Below are 12225 nucleotides of genomic sequence, written 5' to 3' on the forward strand. Positions count from 1 at the left end.
CTTCGAAGAGATAACCGAACCGCGATATCAGCACAAAGCGTACGGGGTTGTAAGTAGACCGGCGACCATTCCGTATATGAGGGGTTTCAACTTCGAAGTTGCAACCGATTCAATAATGGGCCTGCAACATTTGCCTAAGCTCAATTGTCGGGTTGCAAACCAAGGGTGTTTAAGTAAACCAGCTGCCGCAGGACGTGTCACTGGCCCCCCAGCGCAGTCGCCCTGATTGTAACATCAATTTTGTCCCGTACACTTCGCCATTCTGCGTGGGACTCTATAATTAAGTTGCCTGAACGAATAATATATGTTGATGATGATGCCATCGTTAAGTACGGCGTGACCTTAACGTTAGAGTCTTTGAAAGGCTTCTGATTATAGTATGGCTTTCAGCGCTCTGGCCTACCTGAGCGAATAACCTGGTCATCCGAGTCGCGGACATCTTCTGTGAAGATTACAGAGGAGGATACTATTCCGTATATCTAAGTTACAATCAAATCATTATTCTACCCTTACCAGGAAGGCGGAGAGACGAGTCACTGGGCAACCCCAGGCATCTTTGACTTCACCGTCGGATACATCAACTCAGGGGCCCAGATAAAAGAAGGCGTTTCTGGGATCTGTTTAAGCTGCCACCGAAACGCTGACTTTTGAAAGGTTAGTTACAAGTTATAATACCAGAGAGTAACGAACCATGACCGAAATCCAGTGGCCTACTTAAGTGCACCAGGCAGTTCACGATATCCATTCATCCATAGATTGCCTACAGATCGCTTACTAAGCGATCCTACCTATCTTTCACCCTTTGCGATGGCTTCAGATGCGTCACCTATATCAGTCTTATTCGCGCGTGGCCTCCTAGCCCGCCTCGCGCTATGGCCAGCTCTTCGCATCGCAGTGCACCAAAACTGGGGAGGTCCACAAAGCGCACAAAAACAACGCTGGTTAGCGGGTGTCATCACAGATGAATTCGAAGCATCCATTCCACCACCATCTGCTTCATTGACGGCTTTCGATTCTCATCAATCAGCCCCAATGCATCCGTCATACGCGCTCCCTGAGCCTGATACCGAATACATAGAAACGATGCTGCTCCAGATCATGGATGACGAGTTTGAGGTCGCGCTCGAAGATGGAAGCGCGTTCGACGTTGCTAGAGATGTTGTGCGTTTGTGGGCCGATGCGAAGGAGGGCAAAGATGGATATGTCAAGGAATTGGAGATACAAGCGGATCGGATGAAAGGAAAAATGCCACAGTATGAAGTTGATGCAGGGAGTGCAAGTGATTGGGAAGATAGCGACGATGATAACGAGGATGAGAGTGGAAGCGACAGCGAAAATTTTGGGGAGGTTGTTCCACAGCTGCTCAACCGCGCAAAGGAAGTACCAGACATTGACGAGGATGGCTTTACTACCGTAAAGAGGAGGGGAGGCAGATAAAATACCAAGTTGTAATCTAATTAGACAAGACATGCAACATCTAGTCGCTATCTGAACTATCATCACCATGCTGCTCCTCATCGCTCGAACTCTCGTCCTCACTTTCCTCAGGTGCGACTGTGCGCTTCACAGCTCCTCCGCGCATCGCAGCCATCTGACCTGCCAACGAATCCTCTTCAGGATCAGAAATTTCATCCTCCGCCGTCTGTTCCTCTGCATTGAGTGCAGATATGTCATCGATTTTGAGCTACGTCCTACATCAGTCATCGTACCACTGCAGAGCCTAACGGAAACTCACCGAAATGCCCTGGCACGACTCCTCCCCTACGAGCGTGTCGCTTACCAGGTACACCTTCCAAGTGAACAAGCCCACGTTGGGGGGAGCCTGGAACTGTAACTTGTAGGAGCGATAATCACGTTCCTTCCCGGGGCTCGACGGTGGTACATCTGAGATCTTCATTGGGGGAACAACAATTCTATTCGACTTGTCATCAGCAAGGACAAGCCACCAGCCTGGCTTGCGCAGCTATGAATGTTCCAGTCAGACATGCAAAGATGGCACCAAAGAAAAAGATAGACCCCTGGCCAGTGAGGTGCATGAGCCCACACAGGTGTGGCCCCCTCCATATCCTCAGCATCTTTTCGGCTGTTCAAGAATTTGTCGTCTTTCTCCCTATCTTCCCGGATGGCCTTTGCAGATTTTTCAGAAACAGACGAGGGTGCGTCGCTTTGTAGTGGCTGGCGAAGACGCAGTTTAACAAGGAGGAAAACGATGGATGACGGTGTGACCAAGCGTTCACCAATAACTGAAATGAAATGAGTACCAAGTTGATGATCACGATTGAGAACAAACCCTTGAAAGACATGTCCACAACATCCAACCGACTCCAGCCCTCGACAGCCTTTCGTGCTTCCGTTATTCGAATATCTCCCTCGTCCTCTAGGCGCGATATAAACGAGGCGAGGTCTTTCCCTTCTGATGCATCAGCATCGCCATCGAAGCCAGGTAATTGAGCTTGTGGTGCAACAGTTTTTCCAGGGAGAAGAGCTTGTGTGACGTGGGCATGTAGACGCATCACCATCAAGGTGGGCGACAACCAACTGCGTGCAGCAGAAATTCCTAGCAGTGCGTTAAGCAGCATCGGGGCCTGTAACAACAACTTGGCTTGTTCTGGGCGCACAAATGATCAGAAAACGTCATCTCTTCCTGAAAGTCAAACCTACCCTGCTTAAGCGCCTCATTGCTGATATTTAACCTCAGGAAATGTGCATACAGCAATACCAAGGCCCGCTGCTCGGTCCCTTCACATTTTCCACTAGGAGCGACGAGATCCTTTACCTCCCTCCATTGGTCGCCCATCTTTTCAACGATCTGTTTCTCGAGCTCCTCTAAGCCCACTGCGGTGCCTGCCCATGTAGTCTCCCAGCGGTATGCCTGGCCCAGCGCACCGATGACCTCCTTCATGCCGCTGTTGTCCGTGAGCGCCTTGAAGAACGCTGCGGCGGTCTTCGCATTAATCCCATCTTTTGTTTTTTGGCGGTTTCCAAACCACCAGCGGCCCTATGCTGTGTAAGGACCAATCAAGGTGAGGTGGTGGCGGGGGACATACCACAAGCGTGGGGAGTGCGCCACCAAAGAGAATGCCATATACACCGAGGACCCAAATGTTGTTTTTGCCTTCAATAACCCACTTTGGCAAAGCAATGCCCATCGAGACTTCCTGTCGGCCATCGGGATGCCCGAAAAGTTCCCAGTTGCGGCGAATGGTCTCGTCTGTTAACCTTGAAATGGTGTTAGTGGGATCACACTCAGCTGCGAACTCGACATACGACGTACGACTTGTACGCTTTGGTAATGTCTACGAAACGATTGGCGATGTCCTCTATTGTTTCATTGATGGTTGGTTTGACTTTGTCGGGATGGCTGGGAATGGTGAGTTTGCATGCTCCATGCACAACACAAGAAATCAGACGCGTACAATAATCGTGATAGTTCTTTGAAACGCGACTTGATCTCCTTCTCCGTTGCTCCCTGCATGATATGAGAAACCGAAGAGAGTGAATACATTAAGTTAGACATACCGTGCTGATTTCAAGGATCTCGAATGGATTATAGACCTTGTTTTCTATTTCTGCATGTGCAGCTTTGAATGAGAGGAACGCAACAGCAGCCCAGCCCACGGTGATGAATAGTGCCCTTTTAGAGCGTGAGTAGCATTCAGAACCGCACGGATGATGTCTCACTTTCTGGTAAACTTTGGTGGGAGCAGGGAGCCACGCTGGTGTCTCCTGACGTCAGCTCGACGTTGTACACAGGGTGTGCATTGGCACCCGCTATCCAGTTCTGGGCGCTCTGGACAAATTTTAGTCAAATTTGCAAGAGCAGAGAAACATGCTCACTGGAAGACACGCTTGCAAGTGACGAGAATGTAAGAGGCAGCAGAATAATAACAAGGACAGAAATGACGAAGTAGGCGGCCATATTGCCTGCCTCATCATAGTGATAGTTCGCCATCGCCGTAGACTAGCGACAAACGATTGATTACCAGTCAGTGCAAAAAAAAACGGTAGAAAGAAACGAGTTTGGATGAAAGTCAACGTGGCTCGAGGAGAAGTCAATGCATAAAGTAAATACACCCGTGGGACATCTATACTAGGGACATCAACCGGTCATCTACGGGATCAATATTTAGTCTCATTGAAGAATAAGATGACTCGGATCTCATTGCGACTCCAAGTCCAATTCTCCAAGACAGTACCCACGACGAGTACACGAGCAAGAAACCCTCCTCTACTATCCTTACAACTCGCTCGGAATACACTTTATCGCTTTCTTCAATGGCCCCATGAAAAGATATCGAATATCGTTCTTAATGCGTATGCGATACTTGAGATCTTTTCATGGGCTCGGCAGCTGCAGACTTGAAGGCTTTGGGGGGAAGTCAGAAGGGGGAGGGCGGTTAAGAGCAAGAACGACGGAGATCAGATGAACGAACATAGCGCAGTCGAAAAAAATATCTCTGCAAATGGTGGCAAGTCTTAGGCCAAGATGACACTCAACATCCACTAGGCAATCACAAACGTGAACAGTCACCCGATTCAAGCCGAGCTACCCCATGCAGTCTCACATCTCGAAAAGCGACTGGAACACGATCATCAGATACTGGGCCCGTCAGTGCACGGAGTCGATTCAGACCCGGGCCTATTAGCCCTAGGCTTCATCCTTGGAGCTTGAAAATTTCCGCCTGATTTATTTTGCTCTTGCTTATAGTAGCACTTGTTTCATTTCTCGGTACGAACCTGTACGAACGTTCATGAATTAGGCACTGCGAGCAAAGCTGCAAAAAATAAACGTCAGGCATTGATCGTTCTAAAGAAATATCATGACTTTGCGGAGGTCCAACGTTGTTTGGCGTTTAAACTGCCGCTGCCATCATGCGTCTCAAAATCTCGACAGTTCATCCGTTGGGCCCGCTCAAAGCATGGTTTGCTCTAAACGATGAGGCCCACACAATCGCACAACTCAAATGCGCGCTATGTGCACGGCTGCCCATTGGTGTGCAAGCCGACAACATGACTCTCATGATGGACGAGTATGACCTTCTGGACGAAAGTCCTATATCGATTTTACGCGATGGAGACGCCGTTTGGTGAGCATAAAAGTGCGCCATTTAATTCAGTGAGCTTATGTCCTTGACAGCATTAAAGGCGCAGCAGTAACATCCCAACCTAGTTTGTCGAGCAACAGGGCGCCCTTGCTTGCTACTCAGAAGCGTAAACGCCGTGCATCTACTTCCTCAGAACCTTCGTCCAGCTTATCCTCGAGTTCGGCCCCTAGCTCATCTGACTCATCGGAGGACTCATCCAGCTCATCCAGTTCCTCAAACTCGGACTCTGATTCAGACACGGATGCCCCCAAACCCCCACAGCAGCCTTCCGAAAAGCGCGTGGACGCAACTACAAAACCAAAAACTCTGCAAGACAAGTACGAGAGTCATTAAACTATCTTCATCGCTCATGCACATCCACTAGCATTTCGTTTGTCCCTCCAGGTTACGGAAAGCCTTCCACCCGCAATCGCAATCTCCGCAGACGGCGAAAACGTGTGGCGGAGCACAATCAACACCCTGATGAACCTTTAGCACCCACATCCGGTGCTAATGCCGTCCTACCCCTTCCAAATCAGCAAAACTCATTAACCCGCACCTCCTCTGAAGCCTATGTTGCTGATGCAGAACCCGAGTCTGAGCCGAACGTGATGATGATATCCCTGCGGAACAAAAATAAGAAAAAGAATTTCCGCCAGCTTATGGATAAACCCCTCCCTCCAAAGATTGTGTTTGCAGAGCTTGAAAATGCCCCCGTACAAGCCGAACCTCCGGATAAGCTTGCACCTGCTGGAACTTCAAACTCAGAAAAGCTTACAGTGCCTCCCGTCAAGCAAGCAAGGCTGATTCCTCCTTCGGAACGGGATGACTTGCCGTCGAATATATTCGTAACGAGTGTAGATGTAGAGGAAGGTAAACGGCCGAAGAAGAAACAAAGATCGAAAGAGAATATTGTCACAGCATCCTACGACGATGAATCGTGCACCGCCAATTTCAGTCTCGATTACGGTTCAGCTGAGGTACCGATGATGAACCCAGACGAAGCCCTTCACCTTCGTGCGGAGCAGCAGTGGGACTTACTTCCAAAACTAACTGGCGCGTCACAAGTGAAAGTAGACAACATCGTTGCATACAAGGTGGGCTTCTCTGATCAGTAAAAGTACATAGGAATGCTCATCGTGGCGCACAGGCTCTTGACATCAACCCTACGACATGGACGCCCGAGATGCTGATAAAAGTTGCCCGCGTGATATCTCTATCTTCCACACATATCACTACGTCCCCTTTACAGCGGACTGTTCAAGTTTCATTCAGTGGACTGATAGATGCGACAGAAGCTGACGAAGAGGATGAGACATATACTTGGGCAGATGTTCTGTCCCAGGACTGGCGTATCGTACGATGAGGCCGAAGTATAGGTGAAATATCTAGTTGCCTGTTATCTGTACATGTCGATTGCTGTGCGATAGATACGGTGCTGTGGCACAGTGGCTTGCGTTTAAGCTCGGCATGATGTAGTCACGGCAGATCGCGGCGTACATTCAACCCGAGATCACCCGAGTAGCAATTTTTACTTTTATTGGATGGTTGCAAAATTGCAAATCCATTAGATTCACGTTCCCAAGTCAAGTGCTAACAACTCCTTTGCTCGTCGCCCTCGACGACCACCAAGCCTAAATTGTGCAACATTTAGCACGAGCTCGCAATCGCGACCATGCTCCCCAAGGTCGCTAATCACATCTTTCTGCACACTTCTCGTGCAGTAGCCGCCGTCCAAAATCAGACAGGTTACACCCTCCGTAACGTACTCCAACTTCAGTCATCCGCACCAAGCGCGCCTACAACATGGACTGGCGCCGGCAGCTCAAGCTGGGGCAGCAATGGTGCTGGCCCGGGCGGCGCAAAGTTTAATGCAGGTAGTCGGTTCTATAATGGGTATACGGTTAGTTTGCAGTGCGCCTTCATATCTGATATGATCCTGATATTTTACAGGGAGCCGGGCGTGCTGTGACACAAGCAAACGCGTCAACCTCACATGATGGCAACGCTGAACAGAGCGACGAGCGCGACGAGATCGTTCCCAAGCGCGTCGAGCCCCGCTCTTCCAAGCGTATCATTACCCGTCGGCACAGTCTCTCTCTTGGTACACTCAGTGAGCACGAGCATAGCCAAACAGAGTCTTTAGGTGTCTTGCACACCGTCCAATTGCACGTTCGCTCAAAACACACGTTCACTGCGTCCGGCGAAGCGCTCGACGAGACTCCCTCTGATTCTTCGCGGCCTCCCCTCACACGTCGTAACTCTACAGCTTCGCTGAGTGCATCCGGTTCCATTGATGATTTACCCCCGCCTCCGGTCCCTTCAGTATCTGGTAAATCCATGCCCACAGATCCCGCAGCCCCGCAGTCCGTGACAGACCCAGCTGCAGACGATGAGAGTGACAAAGTTTCCGAAATGTATCAGTCTCTTCGTCGGGCAGCGCGATCTGGTGATGGTGCTAGGGTTATCCACGAAGTTCTCATCCTCCGTACAACTCATAAGAACCCCATGGTGTCAGAGTTCAACATGGCATTAGCTGGTCTTCACGATACTCGTCGCCCCGGTGAACCCCTTACACTTTTGCTCGAGACATACAATGACATGATCCGACACTCCCTTACGCCGAATGTTCGCACCTATATCTCTCTTATTCTCGCTCTTACCGAGCGCGATTTCGAGGTCCAGAAGTCTATTGGAGCTCTTGATGGTCGCGTCAAGCGCCGCAAGCTTCTTGGTCGCCAGGAGGTCGCTATGGATGAAGCAGATGAGAAGCGCATCGAACAGCTCAAGGCAGAGAACAACTTTGCCTCTGCCATGTCTATGTTTGACGCAGCGATGAACATTGGCGCACGCAACAAGTTCCCCCTTGCGGTTTATACCAACCTTCTCCGCTCATGTGCATTCCAAGCTGACGTGGATGCTGCCATTCGCGTATTTGCGCAGCTGGAATCGCGCACCGACTTCCTCCCTGGCCCTCAAGTCTTCTTGAACCTGCTCTCTGTGTACGCCAATGCAAATGATCTGCAGGGCGCTAAGGAGGTCTTCCAGGAGTTCAGGGAAGCCAGCAAGGCAGGCCGCGTCAAGGGACTTGATTTTTCCGCCGCTCCTGAAGCAGCCGTAGCCAGCTCGATTACTCGGGGACAACTTCTTGTCTGGAACAAAATGATCGAAGCTTACTTCCGTGGTGGCCAGCCTGCAGGCGCTCTCCGCCTCCTGGAAACCATGATGGACAGCAACGCCAACCCCGCTCAACTCTCACCGGAAGTTCCTTTGCCCTCCTCGTCCACGTTCTCGTCCATCATTGCTGGTTTCTGCTACTCGGGAGATGTCACAAGTGCTCTGTCCTGGTTTGACCGCTTGCTACAGCAGGGTGAAGCAGCCCGTCATCCACACGAATCTTCCCTCGTTCCCCCTCGCCCTGACCAGCTTGCATGGGTTGTGATGCTTGACTTCCTCGCTCAGGAGGGCATGATCGCAGACCTCAACCGGCTCTATGACATTCTTGTTGAATGTGCCCCTCGCGACGGCCTCGAAGTGCGCCGTTTAGACCATACCCTTGTTCTCGAAGCCAATATCAACTACCTCCAATCTGGGACTATCAACAAATCCGGAGCCAAGAAGAATATACCGGCTTTCAAGGATGTGCTCAGGCTTATCAGACTGGCGAACAATGTAAATGTCCCTCTGAGCAAAGAGTTAACAGCCCTTTACCTACACACCTACATGTCGACTTGCAACCGCGGTGACATGTCGCAATATGGTATCGGCCTCCGTGAACATGAAACACTCCTGTCCAGTGCCCTCGCCAACCTTACAGCAGAGACCGATATGGAGCAGATCATCCCAATCAAAAACAATGCATACAAGGGCCTCATCCCGCTTCTCATTGCGCTTTCAAAGCAAAACTTCCAGTTTTCTAAATTGAAAGCAAGCCTCATCTCCAATCTTTCGGATGCGCTATATGCTGGCTACTCGAAGGAGCAGCGGGATGAATTCTTTGGGAAGGTGTCAGCCGACTTCCGTATCGCACTCGATAAGCCCAGCGAGTCGCGCAACTTGTCGCCTAACCCTGTGATGCAGATGTATCCTCCTATTAGGGACGTCGTTGTCGATGGTGCCCTCAGCCGCTCCGTCGATGACTGGTTCCCATCGCACCCAACTGTGACAATCCATGAAGCCTATCGCCGCCTCCAAAACGGAATTACCAATAGCAAGTACGTTCACCCCTCTACCCTCGGGCGGCTCATCAATGGCTTCGGACGTGTCGGTGATCTCGATAAGGTGCACAGCTTGTATGATATCGCGCAAATCGTATTATCCTCGATCGATAATAAGCAGTGGCAGTCTCAGGCGTGGTTCCAAATTGAAGACCAGATGATCATCGCATGCGCACATGCCGGAGACATGGAAGCTGCATTCCAGCACCGAGATCGTATTACGTCCAATGGCGGAATTCCTTCTCCTGACGCGTATGGCTCGCTCATAGAGTGTGTCAAGGATACCACAGATGACACCTCGAACGCCATGGCTCTCTTCAGCGAGGCACAAATGCTTGGATGCACACCAAATGTCTACCTATACAACACGATCATCTCCAAGCTGGCTAAGGCGCGCAAGGCTGACTTCGCTCTCGAGCTGTTCCAGCAGATGAAGGCTACGCCTGGTGTCCGTCCATCCTCGATCACATACGGCGCCGTTATTGCCGCTTGCGCACGTGTCGGCGATGCTCAGTCTGCCGAGCAGTTGTTCTTGGAGATGTCTTCGCAGCCTAACTTCAAGCCTCGCATCCCACCCTACAATATGATGATGCAACTGTACGCGCACACAAAGCCTGATCGTGAGAGAGTACTCCATTATTACAATCAGCTTCTTCTCGCCGGTGTCAAGCCTTCTGCCCACACGTACAAGGTATGTTATCTGATTGTATTATCTGCTCATCTTTAATGTGCGTTTCAGTTGCTCATCGATGCATATGGAACTATTGAGCCCGTCGACGTTGACGCTATGGAAGACGTGTTCGAGCTTCTCCGAAACAACAGGTCGGTGGTGCTTCAAGGCAGCCATTGGGCCGCCCTTATCAACGCATATGGTTGTGTGAAGAAGGACTTGGCGAAGGCGATTAGTACATTCGACTCTATCCCAGCACCTGATGCTGTCACCTATGAATCTCTCATCAACGTCCTCGTCACCAACAAGCAGATGGCTCTTGCACCCACTTACATGGAGAAGTTGAAGTCGTCTGGCGTACATATGACGGCGTACATCGCCAACCTCTTGATCAAGGGCTATGCTGCCGCCGGGGACATTGAAGAAGCTCGAAGAATATTTGAGAACTTGGTGGATCCCCCTAGCGGCGTTGCAGCCTCAGGTAACCATGTTCGTCATGAAGGCTCCAATCAGCGTATGTCGCCATCGCCATCGCTGTCGTACCGCGAGGTGAGCATTACAGCAAATACACATGGATGAAAATTCACCCTGCTTTTCAGCCATCTACGTGGGAAGCTATGTTCCGCGCAGAGCTAGGCAATGGCTATCGCGACAGAGCGATAGCACTGCTGGCACGGCTACAGGAAAGGTACATCCATATCCCCTAGTTCGTATTGTTGAAACTGACTTTTGTCAAGACAATTCCCCGCCGCAGTATGCAATCGGATACGAGGGATCATGATCGATGATCCTGTCTCACCATGAGCAGCATCTCCTTGATCACACTACTGTGAAGATGTACCCATTGCTTGATTATAACACGGACACGGCAACACTGGCTAACCAGGAGAAGGCGCAATATTTTTCTAGCCGCCATGATTGGAATACTAAAAGTATCTGCTCACTAATCATTCATTCATTGCGACACTACCATCATGCATAACACTTGTGTACACTATTGTTTATATACATCTGTATCATACCCTCGAGACAGTTGCGATGAATTCTTTTCAAGTCGCCCTGAACGCGACGGTTGATGGATTTATGCATCAACACTGGTCACTTTTCACATGCGTGCACAATGCTCGTCAAGCGTTCTCCGAAGGGCATACAAAAGAGAAGTCGAATTCAGAAACAACAGGTTGTTGCCTAATACTCAAATCACACGTGTACAAAGAGAGCGAAACGTGTCCGCAAGTCAAAAGAAACGAGCAGTCCAATGTTTGCAAAATCATACACTAACATGCCGTCTGATATCACTTTCATATTAAAGAGGGGGAACATCGATGGCACGCCAGTTTTACAATACACATGATTAAGATTAGTGCTATTCAAATTCCAGTTTGGAGAACCGCTATTAGCAATACACACCTTGTTAGTACCTCACTCAAACCTGACTGGATGGCCAGCCATCCAGATAACTATAGCAAGTTCAACTCTGTTCACAACTATATGACGAATGGTTCACGTACAGCAATACAGGGAGCTGAGCTGCAGTCTGTGGCGAATGCAACTTCTGTCGTATGTGCGCCACACATCCTTCGTCTCTCTTGTCCTAGGCCTCAACACCTACTATACGCGACTCGGAGCACTTTGCAGCACCGCCGATTGCGAGTGTAGGGTCCTTTTGGGCACTCTCTGGGTCAGATTTCGATTCATTCCCCTCTTCAGCACAACACGTGAAAGCTTTGGTGCAGCGATCGAACAGAACACTGCGCGGGATAGGAAGTTCTTTAGTGAACTCAGATGGAGGCCACCCAAATGCTAATTGCAAGGCCGTCCGTGGGCTGAAAAGCGACCTCCTCCTAGCGCCCTCGATCGTGGTAATTATTGTCATCACAGGGAGTGTACTGTTGCCCTGTAAAGCCTGCCTGCCCTGGATGATCCGCATCCAATTTGTATCTTGGAATTGCCCAATACATTGCCAAAGGGGCTGTATGCGATGTTTGACGGGGAGCACGGTCATGTCCAGCTCGAGCACCAAGGAGTGAACATCTGCTGGATTCTCTTTTTGCACGGCGGCCAATTTGTGTTGCAGCGCACGTTGTCCTGGCCACTTGTCGTCATCAAATTCGGCTGCCTCAATTAATGCAATAAACGGCAGACTTGATCGAAGGTGCCTATCAGCCTTGGCCATTCCTGCCATAACCGTCAGCAAGGGTATACATATATATCGGTTCACATACCGATACCAGCCTTTAGGATGCTGCAGTGT

The 12225-nt window shown here is 50.1% G+C and overlaps 4 protein-coding genes across 4 annotated transcripts; 3 read left to right on the forward strand and 1 right to left on the reverse strand.

Moving 5' to 3' along the window:
- Positions 1–593: 593 nt before the first annotated feature.
- DFJ58DRAFT_740948 (Pre-rRNA-processing protein TSR2-domain-containing protein) lies at positions 594–1495 on the forward strand. The gene is made up of 2 exons (XM_041387113.1): positions 594–654; positions 707–1495. The coding sequence occupies exon 2, from the start codon at positions 808–810 to the stop codon at positions 1435–1437; it is 630 nt and encodes a 209-aa protein (XP_041250481.1). The 5' UTR covers positions 594–654; positions 707–807; the 3' UTR covers positions 1438–1495.
- DFJ58DRAFT_694557 (translocation protein sec63) lies at positions 1478–4124 on the reverse strand (the record flags this gene model as incomplete). Its single annotated transcript, XM_041383436.1, has 11 exons — positions 3838–4124; positions 3682–3790; positions 3520–3634; positions 3417–3469; positions 3275–3361; positions 3048–3219; positions 2662–2998; positions 2291–2608; positions 2017–2243; positions 1736–1963; positions 1478–1684 (listed from the first exon to the last, which is right to left on the reverse strand). The coding sequence occupies exons 1-11, from the start codon at positions 3950–3952 to the stop codon at positions 1478–1480; spliced, it is 1968 nt and encodes a 655-aa protein (XP_041250482.1). The 5' UTR covers positions 3953–4124.
- A 629-nt stretch (positions 4125–4753) lies between these two features.
- On the forward strand, positions 4754–6605 carry DFJ58DRAFT_756165 (uncharacterized protein). Its single transcript, XM_041388107.1, has 4 exons — positions 4754–5087; positions 5138–5422; positions 5470–6181; positions 6235–6605. The coding sequence occupies exons 1-4, from the start codon at positions 4873–4875 to the stop codon at positions 6448–6450; spliced, it is 1428 nt and encodes a 475-aa protein (XP_041250483.1). The 5' UTR covers positions 4754–4872; the 3' UTR covers positions 6451–6605.
- A 36-nt stretch (positions 6606–6641) lies between these two features.
- DFJ58DRAFT_756168 (uncharacterized protein) lies at positions 6642–11079 on the forward strand. Its single transcript, XM_041388108.1, has 5 exons — positions 6642–6987; positions 7038–9992; positions 10041–10520; positions 10571–10659; positions 10709–11079. Exons 1-5 carry the CDS (start codon positions 6760–6762, stop codon positions 10773–10775), a joined length of 3819 nt encoding a protein of 1272 aa, XP_041250484.1. The 5' UTR covers positions 6642–6759; the 3' UTR covers positions 10776–11079.
- Positions 11080–12225: the final 1146 nt, after the last annotated feature.

Source organism: Suillus subalutaceus (assembly GCF_016647625.1).
Source record: "Suillus subalutaceus strain FC151 chromosome Unknown DFJ58scaffold_3, whole genome shotgun sequence".
NCBI classification, from domain to species: Eukaryota; Fungi; Basidiomycota; class Agaricomycetes; order Boletales; family Suillaceae; genus Suillus; species Suillus subalutaceus.